This window comes from Puma concolor, chromosome A3 (genome assembly GCF_028749965.1).
Source record: "Puma concolor isolate L17-30 chromosome A3, mPumCon1.1.hap2, whole genome shotgun sequence".
NCBI classification, from domain to species: domain Eukaryota; kingdom Metazoa; phylum Chordata; class Mammalia; order Carnivora; family Felidae; genus Puma; species Puma concolor.
In genome coordinates this window covers 120,376,809-120,403,716 of record NC_141669.1, presented here as the reverse complement: position 1 = coordinate 120,403,716, position 26,908 = coordinate 120,376,809, and the positions used below count along the sequence as shown (strand labels likewise).

Here is a 26,908-nt window from a genome sequence, read left to right as displayed (position 1 = left end):
TTTGCAAACTCTCAAGGTCCTTTCCTATCCCACAAACTAGCTGTGGTCAACCCCTTCGGTGGGTCTTGTGAACCCTCTGCCGGCCCAAAGGACAGCGGGCTGGTCCTGCGTGCCCTCCCTCCCAGCCCGACGGCGGAGAGTTACCTGTCCCCAGAAGGCGGCCGCGTGCAGAGGCTCCCAGCCATCCCAGTCCTTCACGTCCACACGCACTCCATGGTCCAGGAGGAGCTCGGCTGCCCGCAGGTACCCGTTGGCTCCAGCTATGTGCAGCTGAAGGAGAGAAGGAAAGTGAGCATTCCCTACGGGCACCAGTCCCACTTCTTCCCAAATCCCAGCTCATTCCGGGGGGCAGTGAATGGAAGAGAATGAGTCGGAAATCCAGCCACATTACAAAGCATTCTTAAGGCCACTCTCCATCCTGTGGTGGGTCTGAGAGCCCCTGTGGTTAAGGCAACAGCACTTACTGAGTCCCTACCACGCGCTGAGCTCTGAGGAAGGGGTTTCAGAGGCCCAAAATGGTGGTTTTAAAATGTCTACAAATTCTCTGACATACCTCCCTTGAGAGATGAAGTTTCATTCCTCTCCCCTTGAATGTGGGCCAGAACAAGTGACCCGCTTCTAACAAACAAGACATTGTGAGGTGGTGGTGTGTGATTTGAGGTGAGGTCATACGAGGCATTGCTGGTTCTACCTTAGGCTCTCTTGGATCAATCACTCTAGGAATCAGCCATCGTGTAGTGCAGACCCTTAAGCAGCCACAAGGAGAGGTTGTAAGGAGGTGAAAAACTGAGGCCTCCGGCCAACAGCCAGCACTAACTTCTTAGCCATGTGAGTGCGCCATCTTGGAAGTGGATCTTCCAGCCCCAGTCAAGCCTTCAGATGGCCGCAACCTCGTGAGAGGCCCCAACCAGAGCTACCCAACTAAGCTGTTCCCAATTCCCTACCCACAGAAACCATGTGAGATAACAAATATTTACTGTTGTTCTAAGATGCTAAGTGTTGGGGTCACTTGTCACACAACGATAGGTAACCAACACATCCAACAAGGGAAAGCTTCGTGTTGAGGCCACAACTCTTCTACCCAGTACCATTCAAGGCCTCTGGGGATGGATGCCGCCTTGCAGACCACAAATATCCCATCTGCTTGACCTCCAGAAAATATATAAAGTGCTTAGCGCATGACAAACAATAAGTGATTGTCTTGGAGGGCCGTGAGTGATGGTAAGGTGCACCCTGGGAAGAAAGGAAGGAGTAAGGAGATGAGGCAAAGAGAAACCAACCGCCCAGCCAAGGTGGGAGATAGAGCTGAGATCCCAAGGACGCCAGAGCTCTGGCGGGGCTGAGCTCTGCAGCCACAGAGCTCTGGTCAGTGGGACAGAGAAGGCATGACCCCAGGAAGCGGCCCTTCAGAACACAGCCCTGATGGTCAGACGCTGCCCCATCCCGGGTAAGGTTGCTATGAGGTTCCGGCAAATAGAGGTTTTCCTTTATTTTTTTAATTTTCAGAATAAACCCGGGGTGTGATCTGGTACAGGCATACATGAAAATTAGAACAATCATCTGATTTACAAACGCGTGGTTTGCCAGTTGTGGAGAAGGACACCGAGCAGGCCAGCCAGACATCACAAACTGTGGGGCCCCGTACTTGGCTGGGAAGAAAATGGCACGACCGGGAGAGTGATATTGCTAGAATAACCATAACACTGGGGCGCCTGGGCAGCTCGGCTGGTTAGGTGTCTGACTCTTGCTCTCAGCTCAGGTCATGATCTCACAGTTCGCGGGTTCGAGCCCCACATCAGGCTCCACGCTGACAGCGTGGGCCTGCTTTGGATTCTCTCTCCCTCTCTCCCCCTGTCCCCTGAGCTCGCTCACTCTCTCTCTCTCTCTGTCACAGACACACACGTGCGCACACACACACACGTAAATAAACTTAAAAAGATGTTAATCACTAACATCCACTGCGAGTTTACAGACTCTGTGCTAAGCACCTACATGCAGAATCTCACTTATTCCTCCCAACAACCTGGTGAGGAAGGTGCTATTCGTATCCCCGCTTTACTGGGACGACCTGAGACCCAGTAGGGGCCTGGCCCATGTGGTCTGGGCCACCCTGAGGCCAGCCCTCAGCCCAAGAGAAGACCCGTGTGTCTAAAGGGCCCAGCCACACACCCAAAGGAGCTCCAGCCAGGGTGGGCCATGCCCTGGGACAGCTTAGCTTTGATTTCATACTGCCGTGTTCGGTCTCACTACCTAACTCTATCTTTTAGCGCTGGGCTGAGCAGGGACCCAGTGAACAGGAAAAGGCATAAGGCAGAGGGTGGGGCTCAGGAACCGGGTGGGGGAAGCCCAGTAACCACACCTGGGCCACCAGGTCAGGCCTGAGGGGCACTGAGGGGTCTTGCTGGTGAACCGCAGCTGGTCAGCTCAAGATGCTGAGACTCCTGAGTGCTTACGACCAGCACGGACCCCAAGCCCAGGCCAGGGCCCAGCCATCAGCAAGGGTTGCGGGGGGGGGGGGGGGGCATCCGGGCTTCCAAGGCCCTGCTCTTGTTTTCAGTTTAGAGCCTCAGAAGCAGGCCCTCCCTAGTACTAGGCTGCATCGTCCTATGAAAGCCTATGGAGAGAGGTCAAGGTTTCTAATCGCTGACACTCGAGCCAAAAGGATGAATGGAGCCAATCAGGCAGATCTGAGAGAGCAGGTTCACTGTTCTAGCTCTCCAAAGTCTAGTAAAGCTGTGGCATGGAGGTCTGTGTCGACTGGATGGATGAATGATGGCACCAGCCACCCCTGGAGGAGGGGGAAATCATGAGCTCAGGATGGACACCTGGAGCTCGAAGTAGAGGAGGAACTTGGACACAGAACGGGCGGACAGCAGGGCTCCTGACTCCCAGCCCCAGTTGCAAGTGGCCAGATTCTCAAAGGGGGTGAGCCCCCCGCTCTGCTGACGCTCCATATTCCAGAGCCAACTCTGGCCCCAAAGCCGTCTGGAGGAGGTTCAAGGCCCCAGCTGTATAAGCTTAACCTCCACCAGGTGCTGGCCCACTTCGGCCACAGCTGGTCTTGGTTCCGGTGCTGACGCCCCCCCGCCCCAGCCCAAACCCGCCGGGCCCATCTGCTCACCAGTGTGGCACCCTGGGCATCTATCCAGTCAAGGTCCTGGCCCGCTGCGATCATACAGTGGATGTCCGCAATCATCTGCTGCTCAGGGGCTGCCCGCATCTCGTTGATTTTCTCTTGGGTGATGCCTGCATGGGGGGGGGGGGGGGGCACTGAGTCAGCACCCCGGGCCTAGGCCCCGAGCGGGGAGGGGTGGCGGGGCAGAAGGGCGAGGCACGGCTCCTGCTCCCCGAGGTCTGGCGGGCAAGGGAGAAGACAGACATGCCCATGGGTCACTGTCTCCCAGGCCCAGTGAACACGCACACCGTGCACTGGCCCAAAGATCAGGGGCCATGCCTGCCTGGAGGCCAGGATGCACTTAAATAGGATTGGTTACTGCAACATATTCCGTCTCTCTACACCAGAAATCCCTACATCCACCTGCCTGCCTGCAACCGCTCAGTCGGCTGGCCCTGTCTTATCCTGCAGGTCTGGCCGGGATCACCTCCCTTGCTGACGCCCCCCCCCCCCCCCCCCCCCCCCCGCCTCGACCACCTGTCTGACCAGGGTCTCTCTGTTAGTTCCCTTCATCTCTCCCATGGCTGTGTCTGTAGCATGAGGGCTCAATGCTTAATGAATTTCTGTTACGGGCATGGATGAATTAGCGACCATGTAACTTCTGAATGGCAAGTTGAATAAACTGGAGTGGAAGGACCCGGACAAACATTCGACAGCCTGAATCTCCGACTAAAAGTCTAAGTGTTACTGACAGTTACTTCATGGTGTTTAAAAAGGCGAAAGTGACGTGTCCTACAGAAATGTCCCTCAAATCAAACATTCTTGGGCAGAACTGAGGGGAGGTCTATAAACTCGAAAGGAGGGGAAAAAAATTACACGTTTATTATCACCAACCATGAAATGAAATACAGTTATTTCCTTCCACTGGGGACGTGGGGAAAATCCACAGAATTAGCAGGTGCCTGTGACCGTCACCAACAGAAAACTGCAGGTATTTTCTTACTGTTTCGTGAATTAACGAAGTTTCTACGTAATACATTTAAAAATGTTTTGGTAGCCATGTTTTAACATGACTGATCTCCGCTATGATGCCGGGAATTTGAGAACCGCATTTAAAACCACTATTCCTGACGAGGTGCCCCTGGATTCACCAGACTAGTACAAAAGTGAAGGACCCCTGCAGCAGAGGAATAGGGAGACCCCGGGCCAGCGACCACATCGGTGGCTACTGCCCCAACCCAGAAGGAGACTCAACAGCAGGGTCCCGGCCGGACCTCAGACTGCAGTCAAGGGTCTGGATTTGAGACTTCTTTGCAAGGAGGCCTTCAGAAATATGCGTGCGGGGTGGTGGGGGCGGGCAGGTCTCTGATTGCCACATTTGTTTCCTCTCTGCGGCTCATTTGTGAGCTGAGAACAGCCCACATCTTGTTTATCCCGGCCCCCGGCAGCCAGCGTGGTGCCTGGCACACAGCGGGCACCCGCGAATGTTCTTGACTCTCGATTATGTTTCCAAAGGGGAATATATCTTTATTGTGAGTGTTTATTGAATTGAATTGTCACAGCTGACGAAGAGGAGACGAGGCCAGCTGAGGCCGCCCGCGCGTGTGGGTGACGTGATGAGAACAGTGCCTCCCTCCTGCACAGCACGTTTTCCAGGGGCCTTTTGTGGCCTCGTCCTGTTAGTCACCCGGATAACAACCACGACGAGGACCCATCCTACTTCCTGAGTGGGGAGCATGAGGCAGGCCTGCAGCCAGCTAACGCGTTCACCTGTGTCCATCCCTGGTACTCCGCCCTTACCCTGGTACGCCATGCACGTCTCGATGACATCCAGGGTGGGCTCATCCTCACAGAGGTCGTAGGGCATGTTTCCATCCGAGTTGACGGCGAGCAAGTCGGCCCCACTGCAGAAAAAGAGAGAGCGTGAGGGCCCGGGAGGGGTGGCTAGGGTTGGTCTGGCTGCCTCGCCCCCGCCGCCCCCAGCCTCTCCCCCGCAACCCCACTGGGCACCCCAGCACCCACTACCCCTCCGCCTCGCTGGGGCACCCCAGCCAGGACGGCAGCTTCAGGATCCCCGGGGGCCTCTGACGGGAGCTCCCAGGAAAGCCGTCCCAAGCAGACCACCCCCAGCTTGCTGCTCTGTTGGGCCAGCAGACAGGCGCTTGAGGACAGATGTCAAAGTCTTCCTTGGTGATGATAATACAAATAACACTAACGGCACAAATTATCACACATCTGCTTAGAGCCAGGCTTGATCTAAGCCCTATACACACATCGTCTGAGTGAATCTTCGTGCTAGTCCTTTTGAGTTGTTATTGCGGACCCATCTCACTCAAGGGGAAACAGTCACTTGTCCAAGGTCACCCAGCAAGCATGCGGGAGGGTCAAGGTTCAAACCCCGGCTCTATTTCAGTCCTTGTCCACCGGCTCCCTCTGACCTTCTCCCAAGTCCTGGCCCGAAAGGCTGACAGGACAGGGGCAGGACAGAGCCCTGGGGCTCTCTGGCAGAATCTGGTTTTTGGCCCAGTGGTTCCCACACGCGATCTTGAGATGCCCTGCAGAATTACCCGGGGAATCACCGAAATACATTGCACCTTCCTGGGCTCCGCTCCAGACCTCCTGAAACACGGTCTCTGGGGGTGCGGCTTTGGATTATGTATTCTGAACCCACGCCCCACATGATTCTGGTACAGATCAGCGCTGGGGACCCACTGTACTCGGCTGGCACTCCCTTTTCCTCTGGGCACCATCACTGATCAGGCTGTGGCCACTTGATGTTCCCCGTGGCTTAGTCAGATGTGTGATAATTTGAAATTGAATGCTGTCTTTTCTGTGTGTCTACAGAACCTGAGCAGACTGGAAAGCCTTCCAGGGCAGGAAAGGACCCTCAGAACAGCATATAGAGAAATGGCCATATTCCTAGGAAAAACACGGCCACGTGGTGCCCCTCAAAGCAGGTTGTGTCCTGAAGAAAAACATGTAAATAACATTTGAGAGGCAGGGCCAAGGAAGCAAGTATGCTTTTTTTTTTTTTTTTAATAGCAAAAGAAACCAAAAATGGCAACGAAACCCAAAGAGAGTAGAGGAGATGAATGTAAACTCATGGACCCACAGAGACAGAAAAAAAAGAGATTTACAAAAAGAGAATGCTACCCTGATACAAAGCCAGACCAAGACCCTCCAGGAAATGGAAACTACAGACCCATATCCCTTGTGAACACGGATGCAAAAATCCTCAACAAAATACTAGCAACCCCCACTCAGCAGCCTATTAAAAGGATTCACACCAAGACTGATCGGGATTATTCCTGCAATGCAAGAAAGGTGAGTTTTTATGTCGTGTGCTGATATTTTGGGGGGAAACCGCAGGGAAACCGTCCCTGGGTGACGGGTAGGGAGGAGGGCACTTGTTGGGATGAGCACTGGGTGTTGTATGGAAACCCATTTGACAAATTATACTAAAAAAAGAGAGAGAGAGAGACAAGAGTGGGAAAGGAACACAGAGGTGGAGGGAGGAAGGGAACTGGGGGCCAGAGGAAGAGAGAGAGAAACAGAGACAGAGGTGAAGGGAGGGCATGCGGAGAAAGAGAGACACACGAGGCACCACAAGAGACAGAGAAAATGGCACCGCAGGAGGAAAAGGAGAGACGGAGCGGGGAGGCGGGTGGGAAGGGGTGGAAGGCAGAAACCAAACAAATAGAAAACCACCAAAGGCAGAGGGGAGGCTGTCCCTGGGGAAGAGAGGGTCACGTACTACTGAACGAGGATCTTCACCAGGTTGATGTGACCGCAGGTGGCCGCGGCATGCAGGGGCGTCCACAGCTCGTTGTCCTTGGCATTCACGTTGGCACCATGGGAAAGGAGCAGCTTGACAATTTCCTCAAAGTTGTCGATGCAGCACTGCGGGGGGTGAGGGGGGACACAGGGTCAGCTTCAGCGGGGCCCCGGCCCTTGCGGGGTTCCCCTCGAGAGGCCACAAGAAGGACAGTGCAGCCAAGCTGTCTGCATTTGAATCAAGTTGCATTACTCACACACTGTGTGACGTTGGGCAAGCCACATAGCCTCTCTGAGCCTCGGTTTCCTCACGAGAAAGTTAATAACATTCGAGATAAAAATATAAGTGAAATATAAAAAATCCAAGGGGCAGCGAGAAAATATTTTGTGAGTGGTGGAAACGAAACAAAATTTTGAATGAGGCTTCAAAATCTTGTTCTTTTTTAAGCCCCAAGTAACCAAGCCTCCCCCCCCAACCCCGCAAAGAACCCTCCTCCACATCAGGGCTCTGGGGACCCTGACAGAGTCCCTGAAAGGACACAGCCAGGTTTATGCTCTGGCCTGTCCACATTTAGGTCAGCCCTGGGGACAGGGAAGGCTCAGGAACCCGTAGCCCCCCAGGGAGACAAAGACCTCTGACAGCCACCAGAGCCCCCAAACTCCAGGGACAGAGAGTGAATGATTCCAAGGGGACAGGGGGGCCTCAAGCCAGGGCCCTGAGAGGACAGAGGCGAGGATAGAGGAGGAAGAAGACAGGGAGTCACTCTATAGACCGGGATGGAGAAGCCAGCAGGGGACAAAGCAGGCATCTGTGCTCAGTGCTGCCCCATCCAGGGAAGGGCTTGGTCCCCGTGCAATGGGAGATGTGGCACAGTTATACTCAGAGGAGCGACATAATCAGACTTGTTTTAAAAAAAAAAAAAGAAACCCTTCCTCTGGGTGCATGTGGAGAACAGACTGCATGTGAGCACTTTTTGAGGAGGAGAGGGACAGGGAGAAGCTATGGCAAAATCATCCAGTTAAGAGACGATGGTGGCTGGGCCGACAGGACTATCTGTGGACATGGGGAGAAGTGACTGGATGCCAGCAGAAGGATCAGGGGCACTTTTGGGAGCCCATGGCCCTACGTGGCGATGGGGCTGGGGATAGGGTGATACCATGGCCCCCCACCCCATCCCCGGCAGAGCCAGGGTTCAGTGCCAGAAGGACGTGCGGGAAAAGAGCAACCGTTTGTGCAGATAATGCCAGAGATCTCTTTCCAGCCTGTCTAGAGTTGACTGGGTCTGAGGGCATCTCTCCAGACAAGTGGGGCAGAGGTGTGACCCCAGAGGGGTGTGCCTCAGGTGGTGGAGAGAACCATGCAGTGGCACAGCACGGCCAGCAGAGGGGGCCAAAGGCACTGGAGGGAGGCAGTGGGGACCTACAAGGGGCCCCTGTCACTGGGAGCTGGGTCTGGGGAGTTCCTGTCCACAGCAGGAGCAGGTCAGCCCCTGGTGTCAGGGGACAGCCGGGCCAGAGAACCCGCCCTTAGGGCTACAGAAAACGTGAGGACGGGGTAGCGGAGGAGCTCAGGTTGAAAGGGGAGGGGACTGCGCACCCAGAATTGCAGCCTTACGAGAGGGATGCCCAGGGACTGGACCGGCCTGCACCTCCGAGGCTCGGCCAGACGAAGGGCTGGGTTTGGGGTGCACGCTGGGGCGGTAGGTGGTGGGGTGGGCAGGCCTCCTCCCCTACATTCCCCAAGGTGGGAAATGGCACCTGCGGTTGGATGACTCCTCCCGCCCCCTCACTGCCCACATCCAATCTCTCATGGGGTGTGGATGCCGCCTTCTAAATCACTGCCCCCAGCCCCACTGCCCTGATGCGGCTTCATCATCTCTCCCTGCCTCCCCGTCGCCCCCCTTCCCACACCCTCAACCCACAGAGCTCCTCCTCGTCAATCCATGAGTCCCAGTTTACAAGCCCCGAAGGTTCCCTGTTGCCAAGGGGAGGAGAGCCACACGCCTTTACCAGGCGTGCGAAGGCGCTTCCAGCCTGTGTCGGATGCAGCCGCAGTGACACAGCAATGACAGCCGGGCGGTGGCAATAACAGCCTGTCACGTTATCAAATAACCCTGGCTGGTGCTTTCTGAGGTGCCGCTAGGGCCACCTCGCTAACTTTTGGCCACAGACGACCTCATTCAATCCTCAGAGCAATATTCCGAGTGCCGCACAGCCCCGCGAGGCTAGCGTCCTGCACAGTGCAGATGCACAGGACATCCCATCACCCTAGAAAATTCTACTAAACAGTGCCGGCCCTGAGCCTCGGTTTCCTGGGCTATAAAATGGGAACCATAATATTTCAAAGGGCTGTTGAGAGGATCAACTACACTTCACATAAGTGGCTCTGCACAGAAGCCAACGAGGTGACAAATTTCAGTAACGATAATGGCGTCTAATATTTATGCAGCGTCAGGAGACGCGTGAAGGGCTGTCATGCGTATTCGTTTAATCCTCGCAACGGCCCAGTGAGGTGGGTACTTACTATTTTACGGATGAGGAAAGTGAGGCACAGAGAGCTTACGTAACTTGCCCAAGATCACACAGCTAGAATTAGTGGGTGAATGAAGCCCTGCGGAGCGGAAGAGAAGCCAAAAGGACAGATAGGAAGCCACTGGGCTGATGGCTGGGGGTGGGGCTTGCCCCTGGGGCTCACGGGTAGGGCAGCGGCCAGTCTCCGTCCATCCCTTCCTGCCCTCGTGAGCTCATGGAGACGCTCTCGGGGAGAGAGCTTGGGGTTCAGGCAGCCTGGGCTCCCACCTGCCAGACTGCGTGCAAGTCCACCTGCTCAGAAACTTGGGCCAGGGCACCGGGAGACTTCCGTGTGTTCAAGTCAGCACGCACATATCGAGCACTGACTGTATACCAGCACGGGGAAAGATGGTAGGACGTACCAATGGGCAGGAGACATGGGCTCTGTCTGGATAGAGGGAGGCCAGCATCGAATGGCTAAAATGGCTACCGGAGCAGGTGCTCAGAAGAAAAGGACACTATACGATAGCACAGCTCTCAGGCTCTTGCTGCACACGGGGGCTAACTAGGGCACACCCCCACACGCCATGGGAAAAGTGGTGGGAGGAGCCAGTGTGTGGAAGGAACAGAAAAGCCATGTGGCTGGATCCCGGAGAGGCAGGGAGCATGGAGCACTGGTCAGGGGCCAGGCCTCGAGGCACCATGTGGGAGGACACCAAGAGTGCTTTGAGTAACATCAGACTTTTGGCCCGAGCGTCCCTGAGGCCACCGCGGGAAGAACGCAACACAGCAGGGCAACTGAATGCCGGGGCCCAGCTAGGAGGCTCTGGCAGCACCCAGCTGAGTGATGACAGCGAGAACAGCCCCTCTCGGGCCAAGGGGGGGCTGGCCCATCGCGCCGCCCCGGAAAGGATGTGGGCCACGAGGGCACCTGGTTCACGGCCACGGACCACGGCTGTGTGACCCCAGGCGGGTCGTGGCCTCCCTGTCAATCACCCTTCCCACCAGGGTGGACGGAGGCCTCGGTGGGTGCGAACAAACATGCTTCGTAAACCTCGAACTCAGAACAAACTTGCTTTGTCTGTCGAGCCCTTCGCTGGGCAGAGAGGACGCGGTGACAAAGGCTCCCTGTGCCGGGAGGCTGTGCGTGTGCTGCACGCACGTGTGCCCAGGGGCTCCGTGGGCGTGTCGGTGACAGACACGCGCATCTCCCAAGCAGACAAGAGCCTTTCAGACGAGACAGCTGAGGCTGCCCTTCCTCCCCTCCGCCCTGGGGGTTCCGGGCAGGGAAAGGCCGGGAGATGGCGTGACCGTTCCGCTGGGGCGCACGGATCCAGGGACCCCAGGTCCTTACCTGGTGCAGGGCTGTGAGACCATCCTCATTGCACAGATCAGGGCTGACCTTGTTCTTCAGGAAATAGCGCACTGCAACGGAGGGCAGAGGAGTGAGCAGGTGTGCGGGGGGGGGCCCAGGTAAGACCCACCGCGCCCAGGTCCTGATGCGAACGTCCTGGGCACAGGAGGCAAGTGTGAACAGCTCTCCACCATACAGATGAGGAGCTGCTGTGGGGAAACTAGGGGGGATCTGGGAAGGGCAGGGACACGGCCGCTGCTTCTGCAGGACGGATACCGGCTCAGCACCCCCGGGGGGTGGGAGCAGGGGAAGAGACGAGGTCTCAGGCGCAGAGGGGATGGACGCGGTCCCTCAGCTCTACCCTCACCAGGCCCAGTTCCTAGAACCACAGGCCTGTGGCCTCCCTGGCCCGAGGGTGAACTGAGGTCCACATGAGGAGGGAGTCTGAGGCCTCCGCCCAGCCTTCTGGCAAGCGGCGACGTCTCCAGCAGGGCAGGAGTCTGGGGGGGGATATGGTCTCAGTCTCTGGAGCAGCCTGTCCACTATGGAGCCAGCAGCCGCATCTGGCTATTACAGCCTTTTAAACTTACACTCATAAGGATTCAAAAGTCACGTCCTTGGTCACTCTGGCCACATTTCAAGTGCTCAAAAGCCACACGTGGCTACCGTATTAGAAAGTGCCGAAATAGAACGTTTCCATCCTCACAGAAAGTTCTACTGGACAGCGCCGCTTTGGGGCACTATAAATGGAAATGAGCCCCATCGCCAACTGTCAAAAGCCTTCCGTAGCTCCCCAGTGCTCTGGGAACAAAGTCCAAAACCCCTCCTAAGACATACGGTGTTCGCATGATGGGCTCCCTCCTGCAGGCCTCCATCTTGCACAGCCCGGGGGGCACCGTTCATACCGCCATCTATAAGACCGGCACCCCCTGGAGCAGTGCGCAACTTGCTCAGCGGTACATGGTGCTCCTACCTACCTACCTCTCCAGTCCCATTCCTTAAACTCCAAACACCTTCCACAATGGTCTCTCATCAGTTACAGGGTCACCTTGCATCCTCTGGTCTCTGAGCTTTTGCATAGCCTGTTCCCACTGCCTGGAAGACTCACTCATCCATCCACGCGTCCCTTCATTCATCCACCCATCCGCTATCCGTCCATCCAGCTTCATTCATACATCTGCCCCTAACACACACACCCACACACACACACACACACACACACACACACACACACACACACATCTGCCTCACTCCTCAACCTTCAGGTCTCAGCTCAAACTCCCCAGACGAGGCACTCCCCTGTTAACATACACCCACATTCCTCTGAATCTAGTTTGTAGCCTTTCACAACCGAAATTACATAACTATCTGGGTCATTAGGGGCTTTGGGTCTGTCTGCCGTAGGACACTAAGCCCCAAAAGGGCAGGACGGTGACCTGGCACTTACTGTTCCTTCCCCGAGGCCTGGCACACGGTAAGTCCTCAGCCACTCTTCCTGGACCGTGGCCTAATCGGCAGCCCCCTAGCTCAGCCCAAGGACACAGCCTCTCCGGCTCTGAGCAAATCAGACCACCCTGCAGTGGTGACCCCCACAGCCTCGGGGCAGGTAAGAGTTATGGCAAGATCACTGATCACCGAGGCCCAGCCTGCCGATCCAGGGGCCAGTGGAGAGCCCGTGGGGCTGGCTGGTGGCCTTTGGGAGAGCAGAAGTGGCCATGGTGCCCCTGTACAGGACGGATTCTGGGAAGGTTCTGCTTATACGAGGCAAGCCATCAAATCCCGCGGGGAGCGCCGGGGTGGGGGTGGGGGGGACCAGGCTCCCTGTCCAGAAGACACTCTTGGAGACAGAAATGAAACACCAGCTGCCAAAAACAGCGTCCGTGTGCAGGAATTATTGGGAACCCAAGATGAGGAATCACTCCCATGGCGGGCAGTTATTTTCAGCCCAAGAGGTAGGAAGCATCACCCCCATCTCCACGGAGCCCTTCGCATGTATGAGCCACGGTGTCCTTGGAAGTGTGCTCTGCCCCAGCTGGGAGCCTGGCTCTGGGCACAGCTCACTGGAGCAAAGAGCCCACGGCACGCGCCCAGGGCGCGACCGGGCTTTCCTGCCTCCGGTTCAGCAAGAAAAAGGGACTCTTACATCCACAGTGCCTCCTTACTGAGCTCTTCCTGTGCCCCCAGGTCCGTGCAGAGCCACCTTCCTTCATGGGGCTCCTGTCTGTAACGATTCCCCTCGTGGAGAAGAAGAGACAAAGGGTCATAGTCACAGGAGACCAAGCAGAGGAAAGCAGGTCCTCCGACTCCGAGGCCCTGACTGTTGACCACGGGGCTGCTCCCCTCTGCCCCTGAGGCCAGTGGGAACCAGCACTAACAGAGTGATCCACACACAGGACGCAAGAAACACTGCAGGTCCTGGGGGCACAGTCAGGTCTTTCAGAACCGTGTTAACTGCGAACTTGCACCTCTCACTTCCTGTTTAAACCCTCTCATGGCTCCCCACGGCTCTTAGAATGAAGTTCAAAATCCTTTCGTGGCCTTCACCGGGGTGGGCACACGGGCCAAATCTGGCAGGCAGCCTGTTTCTGTAGATCAGGTTGTTTATTGGAACAAGAAACATTTATCTACATATCGCCAATGACTGCTTTCATCCTGAAACAGCACAGTTGAGTCGCAGAGCGGAGAATGTATGGACCACACAGTCTAAAATATTTACTCTCTGGCCCTTTGCAGAAAATGTTTGCTGGGCTTCAAGGTCCTGCATGGTGGGGTCCCACCTCCAGGGCTACCACCTTGCACAATTCCCAGGCTGCATTCCTCTCATCACGGTCTATGGGAATGGCTTCCTCTGGAGTTGTGCAGTGTGCAGCTTGCTCAGCTGTACCCAGCAGTCCTGTCTCCCTACCCCTCCAGGCTCATCTCCCGAAAGCTACTACCACAATTTTTTTAAAATTTTTTAATGTTTATTTATTTTTGAGAGAGAGAGAGAGAGACAGAGGGTGAGCAGGGGAGGTGCAGAGAGAGAAGGAGACATAGAATCGGAAGCAGGCTCCAGGCTCCGAGCTGTCAGCACAGAGCCCAACGCGGGGCTCGAACTCACGGGACGTGAGATCGTGACCTGAGCCCAAGTCGGACGCTCAACCGACTGAGCCACCCAGGCGCCCCTTATTTTTAAAACACAAATAAAAAGCAACCACTAAGCTCCCGCCTGGTCCCGCCAGGCGCCGGGCACTGGGGATGAAACCGTCAACATCTCGCATTTCTCAAAAGCTCCTGGCCTGGCTGTAAAAGACAGAAGCATCGCTCTCGAGGGAGCTCCAAGCCTCTGCTGGCTCAAGGACCGCAATGAGGTGGTCCCCACCGCCCCCCATGCAAGCAAGGTCCCCCTGAGATGGCAAGGAGGTGGCTCCCACCCTCCTCTCCTGTATTCCTGCTCCTGGCACCCACCCTGTCGCTCCGCCCACACCTCCCTGGCAATCTGGCTGGAATCTGGGCCAAGCAGGGCCGTCTGCTCCCCTCCATCTCCAGCTGTAGCGAGTGAGGCTGAAGGGACCCATCTCGGCAGGAAGCTGGTGGCGGCTGCCTTTGCCGGGAGAAATCACTGCTGATGAGCTGGTGGTTTTTCTGCCACCTGACCCACTCTACCCCACAGAGCAGACGGCCTGACCTCGAGCCGGTCTGTGTGGCACCTGCTCCCGGCCCTGGACGGAAGGACAGAGGTGTCTGTCCACCGAGGCGGACCTTGGGCAATCCACACTTGCGGGGGGCGCTCTGGGGCTGAGCAGCTGCCGCCCGGCCATGTGACTTGCACAGTCATGTCCGTGGGGCACCCACTCACCGGCCCTCCTCCCCCCTCCCCGCCCCCTCTCACCTCCTTTTCCACCCAGCGCCCAGCAACGAGGCCACATCCTTCCACTGCCTCCGAGGCACCGCGTGATGCAGTCTCTGCCCCTCCCCGAATCCCTCAGTGACCGATTCAGTGGCCGCTGGCTTCTTTCATTTACCAAATCAAAATGAAAGAAAACAAAAACAGAGCTCCTCCAGGCTTTTACACGTGCAGGTTCCTGTGGCTGGAGCCCTCCTTCTTCTCACTCTTGGGCCAGCGAACTCTTCTTCAAACCTCAGATTCCAGCTGAAACGTCACCTCCTCTGAGAGGCCTTCCCTGATCACCCCAGTCTCGGGCAAGTTGCCTGAGTTACCCACTCCCATAGTACCTTGCATTTCTGCATTTCAGCTCCACAGCAGTGCCTCTCCCGGTTTGTGAATACAGGCTGATTAGTCTACAATGATTATATAACTCTTTCTTTAGTTTTTTTGGGCTCCGCGAGGGAGCCCGGCTCCTAGCAGGGGCTCCAGAAATTATTGTAGCAAAAGCACCAGAAATATGCTCCCTCAGCAAATTTCTAGTTTTCAATTATTATTTTTTAAATGTTTATTTATTTATTTTGAGAGAGAGAGAGAGAGAGAGAGAGCAGGCAGGGGGGGCAGAGAAAGAGGGGGAGACAGAGAGAATCCCAAGCAGGCTCCATGCTGTCAGCACAGAGCCCGACGCAGGGCTCGATTTCAGGAACCGTGAGATCGTGACCTGAGCTGAAATCAAGAGTCGGACACTCAACCAACTCAGCCACCCAGGCGCCCCAATAAAGCATTCACTATAGTCGCTATGCTGTGCATTAGATTCCATATAACGAAGTGAAACTTTGTGCCCTTTGGCCAATATCTAAAAAAAAAAAAAAAAAAAAAAAAGGTTACTATATAGGGAGATGGGTATGTGAATTAGCTTCACTCTATTAATCATTTCTCTCTCTAGATCAACATCCTGTTGTATATCTTACATATATTCAATTTTTATTTAAAAATAAAAATTTTAAAAAGCAAGTCTATTGTGTGAATGGACGAAGGAAGGAAGCGAGGGAGGAAGGGAAGATCGCTCGGGGGGAGGGGGGAGGGGAGGGCCCAGAGAGCTGCTTGCCCCTGGGACCAGGAAACCTTGGGGACATGCGTACAGCCCTGCACACACCACAGGGCGTGTGACTCAGGAACTGAAAAGCCACAATACGGATTTGGTACAGAAATGAAGCAGCAAATATCCTTCCCTGAGCCTCCACTGGCAATGCAGCCGGAGTCCTTCAGGCCACTCCCAGGCCGGGCACGGACACCCATCAGTCCCCTCCTGCCCAGGGTCCCAGACCTCACGCCCTCTGCCTGACACCTTCCGTTGCTCTTTGTGCAGCCAGCCCTAACCGTGCCGGGCACGGCGTTAAGCACTTTGTCTTTCAATCCGTTAGTCCTCCTGATCCAGTATGAGGATTAACGACCGGCTAGTATCACCTGCCTGCTGTTATTGCCCCCAATTCACAGATGGGAAAACTGAGGCTCAGTCTTGAGCAAGGGAAAGGACTTGTCCAAGGGCACGTGTCTGGGAACGGCAGAGCTCGGACTTCTGACCTCGGCTGGCTGCCTCCAAAAGCTGAACGCTTCACCGCTTGGCTAACATCGTGGCCACACAAGGGCCCGGGCAGGAACGTGGACAGCAGAGAGAGGAGCAGGGTGAATGCAGCAGAGAGCCACAGACAGGATGAAAAGCCAGAAGGGCCGGGACCATCGCCGATCATTCAGTGTTCAGTACTGGTTAATGAAGACAGTGATCCGTGATAGTCATCACAGCGACTCTCTTAGTGCAGCCTGCAGACAGGGACGCGGTGGCACAGAGGTTAACACTTAGCCTGAGGTCCCGTGACAGGTGAGTAGCAACTCTGGGGTAGACACAGAAGCCTGAGCTCCAATGCATCCTCTGTCCATCTCCCTGTGCACCTCCGTTCTAGGCAGACCTCCCCACCCGATGCCAGGCACGCGGGAGGCACACGGCCAGCTGCGACGCCAACCCACTGGGCTGCTCCCCCTCCACAGAGTCTCCCGGGTCCAGCACGTGCAGCCTGGTCCAACCAGCTCCTCCACCTGCCCTCCCGCTCTCCCCCTTCCCAGGGTGCTGTCGGGGTGGCCGGGCGCCCAGCCTGCTGCTCAGACACTGCCGGGAGGACCAGCGCTCTCAGAAAGGTTGTCCTGGGCCCTCGATGCGCCATGCCTCCAAACTCACTCGACTGCAACCTCTCCACCCACCACTGCCCCCCCTCCCTGGAGCAGAAACAGCCAGAGATAGCTGCTTCCAGGGAAGCCCAGCCGCCCCAAGGCTGGGGGTGGAGATTCAGTCAAGTTTAATGGTGGCTTCTGCAGGGGCTGGTACAGCCCGTCCCACTGCCGGCCGGTTCACCCCAAGATGCCGGACGGTGACTCAGCCGCAGTGGAGGGTGGGCAAGGCAGACCCGGGCTTCCCTCAAAGCCACATTCCCAAGTGCAGGCCCCAGGAGCCAGGCCTTATTCTTCCCCAGGGAGCCCCTCTCCAGGACCCATCTGGGAAGAAAAAAAGGCAGACGATAACAGGGTTGGCAAGGAGGAAGGGGCTCCGGAACCCTTGTGTGTTGCTGGTGGGAATGTGAAATGGGGCGGCCGCCGAGGAGAAGTCTGGCAGTGGCTCAGAAAGTAAATATAGAGTCACCAAGTGATCCAGTGATTCCAATCCTGGGTATAGACCCAGGAGGAATAAACACAAGTTTCCCCACAAAAACTTGCCCACAAACGTTTATTAGGAGCAGTATTTATAATTGCCCGAAAGTGAAAACACGCAGATGTCCAGCAATGGATAAAGAAATAAGTAAAATGGGGTTTGTTCATGGTGGAATATTATGCGGCTATGAAAAAGAATGAAATGCTGACACATGCCACAGCATGGACGAATCCTGAGAACATCACACCAAGGGAAGGAAGCCAAACGCAAAAGGCCACGTGTTGTATGATTCCATTTGTATGAAATTTTCAGAGTAGGCAAACCCATAACGATAGAAAATAGATCAGTGGCTGCCAAGGGCTGAGGGCAAGGGGCCCTGGGATGTGACCGGCTTATGGTACAGGGTTTCATTTGGGGTGATAACAATTTTCTGGAATTAACAATTTTCTGCAACAGTGGTAATGGTTGCGCAACCTTATGAATATACTAAAGACCACAGATTGCACACTTTAATGTTTATTTATTTTGAATTGGGCCGGGGGGGAGGAGCGTGAGCAGGGGAGGGGAAGAGACAGAGGGAGAGAGACAGAATCCCAAGTTACCACCACAGAGCCCGACACGGGGCTCGATCTCACAAACCACAGATCATGACCCGAGCCAAAATCAAGAGTCAGACGTTTAGCCGACTGAGCCGCCCAGGCATCCTTTGCACACTTTAAACAGGTAAATTTTGTGGTATGTGAGTGATATTTCAATTAAAAAAAAAAAATAGGGAGAGGGGGCGCCTGGGTGGCTCAGTCGGTTAAGCGCCCGACTTCAGCTCAGGTCATGATCTCATGGTTCCTGAGTTCGAGCCCCACGTCAGGCTCTCTGCTGACGGCTCAGAGCCCGGAGCCTGTTTCAGATTCTGTGTCTCCCTCTCTCTCTCTGCCCTCCCCTGCTCGTGTTCTCTCTCTCTCTCTCTCTCAAAAATAAATAAACATTAAAAAAAAAAAAAGAGGAAGGGGCTTTAAGGTGGCCTTGAGCACCCTGCTGAGAGCTCGTTCCCCTTCCAGCCTGGGGGTTCCACGAGGTGAGGACAGTATCTGTCTCATCCATTACTGTACCCACGGTGCCTAGGACAATACCTGGTAAACAATAGGTGTTTGATTCTTACTTAAAACAGGGAAAGAAAGAAGGAGGCCACTGGCCACTTGATCCCTCCAGGGCCCTGCATGATCTGGCCTCTGCCCACCTCTGCTGGCACCTTCCCTCCTAACCACCCGGACCCTTCCAGGACCACCATGTACCACCCTCTCTCTTGACTCTCGTGCCCTTCTCATGGGCTATCCCTCTGCCTGACTTTCTCAGCCTTCACTTCATGGTTAATTCTTAACCGGGTTTCAGGTTAAATGTCTCAGCTTAAATGTCACTTCCTCTGTGAAGCTGACACCGAGGCTGGGGGAGGCACCCTTCTCATGCGCTTCCTGTTCCCTCCCCCAAACACTTAACACTATGATGTATGTGTGCATGCATTTGTCTGTGTTTTTACTAGACCAGGAGGTCTAGTGAAAGGGCTGGAGGGGTAGGAGAGTAGGAACCGTAAACTTTTTAGCTACTATGAGATGGTTTGGGATCCCAGTCAATATCTGATGACTGCGGTGGTAAAGAGAGCCTGCTCGGTCTCTACCCAAGCCTCAGAACTGGCCAGAGCATCCTCTCCTGGGCTGGTCTATACTTCGTGCTCTGAACAAAAATGCTCCCAGGCCAGGCCATAGACATTTTAATCTCAGAGAGAATCTTCATTCCTTGACTTATACAAAGAGGCTGGTTTCTCTCTTAGCATCTCCGATACCTTCAAACCTAGGAAGGCAAGATGGCCAAGGGCATGTCAGTCATGTAGCTATAATATTTTCTTTTCTAGAACCTCCATGTCCAAGACACACGGTCATGCTGGACAGAAGTTGTTGACAGGGACTCGCATCAGCTACCCAGAAGCCTCTGCACATGTGTCACTTATATCTAGTATTAGATGTGCGCAGAAAAAGGTATTGCAGACCCTTTAGAATGCCAACTCTGTGCAGGCAAATCCTGTCTGTCTTCTTATCTGGAATATCCAGCACCTAGAGTAAGAGCTCAACAAATAGTTGTTGAGAGAATTAACAAATAAAAAAATTCTCCTGAGAAAATAAAACTAAAGATACCAGGAAAATCTAAGAAAAATATGTATATGATCCATATGAGCAAAACTACAAAACTCAAACGAATGAAATCAAAGAAAAATAAATGGAGAAATAGTCTATGTTCACGGACAGGAAGATTCGATATTGTCAAAATGTTAGTTCTTTCCAACTTGATCTATAGATTCAATGCCAACCAAAATCTCAGTCAGTGATTTTATTAATACTGACACATCGATTCTAAGATTTATAGAAAAAGACAAAAGCCCCGACACTATGTTGAAGAAGAAGAACAAAGTTGGGGTACTGGCACCAGTTGACCTCAAGACTTACCCCTAAAGCTACCGTAATCAAGAAAGTGTGGTATTGGTGGAAGAAGAGACAAACAGATCGACAGAACAGAATAGAGGGCCCAGAAATAGACCCACATGAATATAGTCAACGTTCATCCATTGCTGGTGGGAATGCAAAATGGTACAGCAACTTTTGACGGTTTCTTACAAAACTAAACATACCCTTACCGCATAATCCAGTAGTCACACTCCCTAGTATCTACTCTAAGAAGTTGAAAACTATATCCACAAAAGCCTGCACACAAAAATTTATAACTGCTTTAGTCATAATCACCAACACTTGGAAGTAACCCAGAGGTCCTTCAGCAGGTAAGCGGGCAAACCATGGTACATCCAGACAATGGAATATTTATCCAGTGCTAAAAAGAAATGAGCTGTCCAGTCATGACAAGACATGGGAGAACCTTAAATGCATATCGCCAAGTGAAAGAAGCCAATGTGAAAAGGCTGCATACTGTATGATTCCAACTATATGATGTTCTAGAAAAGACAGAACTATGGAGACAGTTAAAAAAAAAATCAGTGGTTGCTAGGAGTTGGGGAGGGGGGAGGGATGAATAGGCAAAACGCAGAGGATTTTTAGGACACTGAAAACAGTCTGTATGCTACCATAATGATGGATACACATCATTATACATTATACATTTGTCCAAACCCACAGAATGACAACACCAAGAGTGAACCCTAATGTAAACCGGGGTCTTTGTAGGCTAATGATAGGTCAATGTAGGCTCATCAATGGTAACCAAAGTAGCACACTGGTGGGGGTTGTTGATGATGGAGGAGAATACGCATGTGTAGTTCCAAGGGGTATATGGAAAATCTCTGTACCTACCCTCATTTTTGCTATGCGCCTACAACTGTTCTCGGAAAATTCAGTCTAAATAAATAAATAAACAGAAGGAAACCAGGGAAACCTTGAGGCAAAATAAGCTACAGTCAATGCTCGTGACAAATGCAGAGTCTTTCTGAAACGTGGGGGTGGGAGAAGAATAACTTCCTAATGTAGCAGCGGATATTTTACTAGATTTCCTCAAAGGGAGAAAGAACTGAATTTAACTCATCTCATAAGAGAAGACGTGGGTCTGTAAGGTTTCTCCACCAAAGCTACAAAGGCTGTGCCTATTTACTGTTTTCTTTTCAATGTTTATTTATTTTGAGAGAGAGAGAGAGAGCATGTGGCGATGGGGCAGAGAGAAAGATGGGGACAGAATCCTAAGCAGGCTCCGCAGCTTAAAGCGCAGAGCCCGATGTAGGGCTCGAATTCACAAAGCCGTGAGATCATGACCTGAGCTGAAATCAAGAGTTGGACACTTAACCAACTGAGCCACTCAGGTGCACCTGTGCCTGTTAACACCTCAGACTCAAAGTGAGGGTACTGCCAGTCCGGAAACGTGACCCTGGAACTTCCCCCATTCCATTCATGAACATCCTGGACCCCAACTGTGCCAGGTCCCTGTTCTTCACTAATTCTGCTTCCAGAATTTTCCCGGTACCTCTCCCTGCAGCTTCTCTGGGGATCTGGGAACCTGATCTCCCTTCTGCCCTCCAGAGCCTTGGCCTCCTGGGAACTCTCCAAGGTACCTGTTCTTTTTTTTTCCCCAACCGCCCTCTCTCCCCAAACTCCCTGCACTCCTCTTCGGGACTTCCCCCTGCTGCTGCCCCAATCCCATCGCTCTATCACCTCCCTTCTCTGTCTACTTATTGTTCCTCATTTTTTAAAGTAATTATTTCAGGGGCGCCTGGGTGGCTCAGTCGGTTAAGCGTCCGACTTTGGCTCAGGTCATGAGCTCACTGTCCGTGCATTCGAGCCCTGCGTCGGGCTCTGTGCTGACAGCTCAGAGCCTGGAGCCTGGTTCTGATTCTGTGTCTCCCTCTGACCCTGCCCCATTCATGCTCTGTCTCTCCCTGTGTCAAAAATAAATAAACGTTAAAAAATTTAAAAAAAAATAATTATTTCATCTCTCCATGCAAGTAACAGATAAAAATATTCCCAGCTCTACACGCAGGAGCTGCATATACATAAAAACGAAAATGGCTTCACAGTCATCATAATAATATCTAACGTTTACTGAATATTTTCCAAGCGTGAAGAATACCCAGAAGAATACCCAGAAGAATGCCCAGATGCTACATGTCTCATCCCAGTTAACTACGACAACAATCCTATGACTTAGGTGCTATCGTCAGCTCGTTCAACAGGGAACGTCCATGATTTGCTCAAACTCACTTAGCTCATAAGTGTTGAGAACCAATATTAGTGTGGTTGATTCCAGGTACAGCTGGTGTTTCAGGCATAACTAGTGACAGGAGAGACTCACCCATATATAACTAAGAATAAAACCCATTCCTATCGATATTTAGTAAGAGGAAACAAGTTGCCTATGAAGGGGGATATTCCTCCAGCTCCCACCGGTCCACTTGGAACCTTCTGTCTGTTTTCCCTGGTTCCACTCTCCTGTCCCATAACCACATCCTTCCCACCCCCCCGTCTGTCTGCCTGGCTCTCAATTTTCTCCTAAAGACTATGCATCTTGCTTCTGTCTCTCAGTGCTGTGTCACACAGAACACCAGCAAATCCCACTCTGGGCTTCCACCTGTCTAGCTGAGGAAATTAAACAAGACTTTTGAAATTGTAAAGGGAACCACCGGAGAAACTAAAACCGGGATTTTGTCTTCTATACCAACGGGAAAGATAAAAGAAAACATAGTATTCATTAAAGTCACAGAATGAAAGAACATAGAAACATAAATGTCACAAGGCCTAAGGCAAGATGACCAAAAACCAACTATCTACTACAATAAATGAAATCATCTACCCTCCCCTATAAAGCAGTGAAGATTTGGTTGTCAAAAAGAGAAAAAAAAAAAGCCATTCATCTGTGTGTTGCTTACAAGAGATACATCCCAACAAAATAACAGAGAGCGTAAAAATAAAGGAATGCTCAAAAATAAACCACCAAATGCGAAAACAAAGAAAGTGGGGATGGCAACATTACTCTGGTGCAGAATGGATTTAAAATTTTTTTTTCAGTTTATTTATTTATTTATTTTTTTTTTGAGAGAGAGAGAGAGAGAGCAGGGGAGGGGCGGAGAGACAGCGAGAGAGAAAATCCCAAGCAGGCTCTGCAGTGTCAGTGCAGAGCTGGATGTGGGACTTGAACTCACGAGCCGTGAGATCATGGACCTGAGTTGGTCCATAAAACCAAGAGTCGGTCGCTTGACTGACAGAGCCACCCAGGCGCCCCTTAGGGTGGTTTTTTAAAAAGATATTTCAAAATGAAATCATAAACAGAAAGCAGATTAGTGGCTGCCTGGGTCAGCGGTGGGGTGGGGAGAACGAAGCAATTATCAGTGAAGAAAGCCTGTGAATCGCATAATACACCAAGCAAAATCCAGTAAAACAAAAATCGTCCATAGATAAGTCGAAACTATGTGTTTTTTTGCGAGGAATCTCCAGCACATACACATGCTAAAGATAAGAGGAGGGGTGGCGGAAAAAGATTTATGGACAAGGACGTTCACAGCAGCACTGTTTATATACATTGTTTATAATAAAGAATTACCGGAAGCAACCCAACATCTAAACAATTAGAGACTGATTAGGTAAATTATGGAACATTCATATGATGGAATATTCTGCAGCTCGTATCTTTGAGGAATTTTTAAGGATGTGGGAAATTGCTTGATATATAGTGTAGAATGGAAAATGAGAGACCAAAACTGTACATTCAATGCAATCTCAATTAGAAAGGAAAAATGCCTTCCACACAGGCACACGCTGCTTATTGGAAAAACAATTAAAATACGAACGGTGGTGGGGCGCCTGGGTGGCGCAGTCGGTTAAGCGTCCGACTTCAGCCAGGTCACGATCTCGCGGTCCGGGAGTTCGAGCCCCGCGTCAGGCTCTGGGCTGATGGCTCGGAGCCTGGAGCCTGTTTCCGATTCTGTGTCTCCCTCTCTCTCTGCCCCTCCCCCGTTCATGCTCTGTCTCTCTCTGTCCCAAAAATAAATAAATGTTGAAAAAAAAAATTAAAAAAAAAAAAAAAAAGATACGAACGGTGGTTATCAGTGACTTTTATTTTATGGTGGCCAGAATTGTCCAAGCATTTAAAAATACATATGCACTACTTTCATAACCAGAATTTTCTTTTCAAAAAAAAATGTGTTTGAGACAGAGCGTGAGTGGGGAGGAGCAGAGAGAGAGGGGGACACAGAATCCAAAGCAGGCTCCAGGCTCTGAGCTGTCAGCCCAGAGCCTGACGCGAGGCTCAAACCCACAAACCGTGAGACCATGACCTGAGCCAAAGTCAGACTCAACCAAGTGAGCCACCCAGGCGCCCCAGTAACCAGAATGTTCCAATTTCACTAAAACACAAAATGATACATTCCACACACCATGAGAGCCAAGCGGTAAGAACTACATTTCTGTGAAATTTCTAGGGCAGAAATGAGGTCTCACGCTGGCTGACCCCTTGAAGCAAATGCTGAAGCTGAAATTCCTGTGTTGGGTAGGATGTTAAATAGAAACAATAATAATAATAACCCCTTTGTTTGCATTGTGCAGGGGTCGGCAAACTATGGTCCAATGGCTAACATCGTGCAATTTTGAACTGCTTACAACTTAAGAATGATTCTCTCTCTATATATATTTTTGGCAGTTGGGGGAATAAAATCAAAGAAGCATCATATTTTATGACACAGGAAAATTACATGAAAGCCAAAAATCAGTGCCCGTAAATGAAGTTTAACTGGAACACAGGCTCGTTTGTTTATGTATTGCCTTTGGCTGCTTCCTCTGTCAGAACAGAGACTGGGTGGCCCACGCGGCCGACGGTGTTTCTTATCTGGCCCTTTACAGAAAAAGTTTGCTGATCCCTGGTGCAGGGCTTTTTAGCTCACAAAGCATGTCGAAAACCGCAGTCATTTCCCTCCCACAATAAAAGCCTCGTGGTGCCAGGTAGGAGAGGAAGAAATCAACACACATCGAAGGTAGGCCATTGCATCGTGGCCAGGCGGGCCATGGGCAGATCGGGTTCAGTGTCTGCACCTGCTGAGAAACACGGGGGCACAAAGCCCCGAGAGCCTGCTGTCGCCTCTCTCCCCACCAGCTCAGCCCCCGGAGCCCCAACTCAGCCACGCAGCGCAGCCGAGTTTCCTGTTAAGAGCGTGACCTTCTGAAACCGGTGTGGTGGAGGCTGCAGCTGCAGGAAAGAGGGTATTTTTATCCGGGCCCTGCTTCCTGTTTGACGGCTGGGGGGTTTCGTGTGCTGGCGTTCGGTTTTGTCATTTCTGGTACAGACTCAGCACCCTTGCCACAGCGGAACAGAGGCGTCTCCTAACAGGATAGCTGCCTGCCACCCAGGCCCACCGCCCAAGGCCCCTGTCCTTTGTCCCCCATCCACGCCCCCTGGCTGCTGTAGGACCACCTGTGAAACGTGTAGAAACGAGAGAGCCTGGCTGGGCAGGGGAGACAGACGCGTTTCTGCTACAGGATGGAAAAACCCGCTCTTTTATCAGAGAGGAGCAGTCTGGGCCAGGAGGGGAGCAAGTCTGCAGGTCTTCCAGAGCTTCTGGAACCCACTGCTCTTAGCAAGGCCTGGCTTGGGGAGGGCCGGCCTGCTGCTGGAGCAGAGTTAAATACAGAACTTGGGAATGTCCTCAGCCCTGGGACCTGGGGATCATTTGCTGATGCTCCCAGCAGCAGACAAAAATGGACCGTCCCCAACGGTCCTGTCCCCAGGACTCAGCCAGATGCGGGAACAGAGAGCAAACACATCAGCATCTAACAAGCCAGCGATAGCAAGAACACACATGTGCCGGGCACTGCCTTGTGTGCCTGGCACAGAGTAGGAATTAGCTCACCAGATCCCCACCACAGCCCCGGGCTGGAAGGGGGCAGCCTCTCTGATCACTCCTATTTTACAGCTAGGGATACTGAGTCACAGCGCATCTAATCAACTTGCTAATCAAGCCACTCAGGTGGTAAGAGACTCCAGTAGCCCCACACTTGAACTCCATGCTTGCTCTGCCATAACAATTTCAACACAGGTCTTAGAGCTAAGCTGGACCCCAGGTCTCCAGAGCCAGGGGATCTGCAGCCCGGAACCTTCCCGTTTCCTGTTCTGCCAGCACGTCCGGCACCAGGCTCTGAGAGGCATGAAAGGGCCAGTCTGACCTTTGCTACGGTCATTCGCACCCTGGAGAGGGGACACCAGAATGCACCGTCAGGGGGACAGGCAAGCCACCCAAGCATGACACCTGGCATGCAAACACAGGGGTAGTGGCTAAGAATTCAGACCCCTTCAGCCAGTGACCTGATCCCAGGCATGTCTTCTCCTCTATCTGAGCCTCAGTTTCCCCCATCTGTAAAAGAGGAGTTATAACCTCATCAGGTTACCTGAGAGGGAGATTATAAGGTATTGATGAGGATGACAGTAATAACAGCAATGACAACATGATTTAGTTGGCCCTCCCCCCCCACACACACACACACACAAGCCACCCACAGGAATGTGGAACCCAGTGCTCACGCTCTAAGTCACCTAGTGGTGGCTCCAGGCGTAAAGCATCTTTGGCAATCTTGTGGGATGACCCTGGGATAGAGGCAAAGGGCAGCCTGGGTGTGGCAGCCCGTCTCCAAACGCTGCTTACGTCTCCCTTCCTCCCAGGCCTCCCACTGACCAGAGCTGACCGGCGTGTGGCACCATGGGACGGAGTGTGGCTTCCGAGGCTGGGTCACAAAAGGTACGGTGGGCTCGGTCTTGCTCCTCCGATCACTCACTTGCAGGGAAGCAGCTGCCATGTCGGGACGACACGTAAGCAGCCTTGTGGAAAGACCACGTCATGAGGAACGGAGACCTTCTGCCACCAGCCGTGTGAGAGAGCCACGGTCAGAGAGCCACAGTGAATGAGAACCTCCAGCCCCACTCACACCCTCAGATGACGGGAGCCCGGGTGACGTACCGACCACAACTTCCAGAGAAACCCTGAGCCAGAACCATCCAGCTACCAGCCCAGGCCCCCAGCGCCCCAACCTCACCCCCGCCCTCCCGCACAGTCAGATCTCTGTTGAC

At 52.9% G+C, this 26,908-nt stretch overlaps 1 protein-coding gene across 4 annotated transcripts in view; it reads right to left on the bottom strand.

Annotated features, from left to right (window-relative positions):
• Positions 1-26,908, bottom strand: part of PPP1R16B (protein phosphatase 1 regulatory subunit 16B) — a 101,156-nt gene that overhangs the window by 14,076 nt on the left and 60,172 nt on the right. For all 4 annotated transcript variants that reach the window (XM_086702189.1, XM_086702186.1, XM_025932190.2 and 1 more), the window contains 5 exons: positions 10,755-10,825; positions 6,870-7,015; positions 4,916-5,019; positions 3,122-3,246; positions 145-270 (listed from right to left, as the gene is read on the bottom strand). In XM_086702189.1, coding sequence (XP_086558315.1) covers positions 145-270; positions 3,122-3,246; positions 4,916-5,019; positions 6,870-7,015; positions 10,755-10,825 — 572 coding nt within the window. The remainder of the gene's footprint in view (positions 1-144; positions 271-3,121; positions 3,247-4,915; positions 5,020-6,869; positions 7,016-10,754; positions 10,826-26,908) is intronic.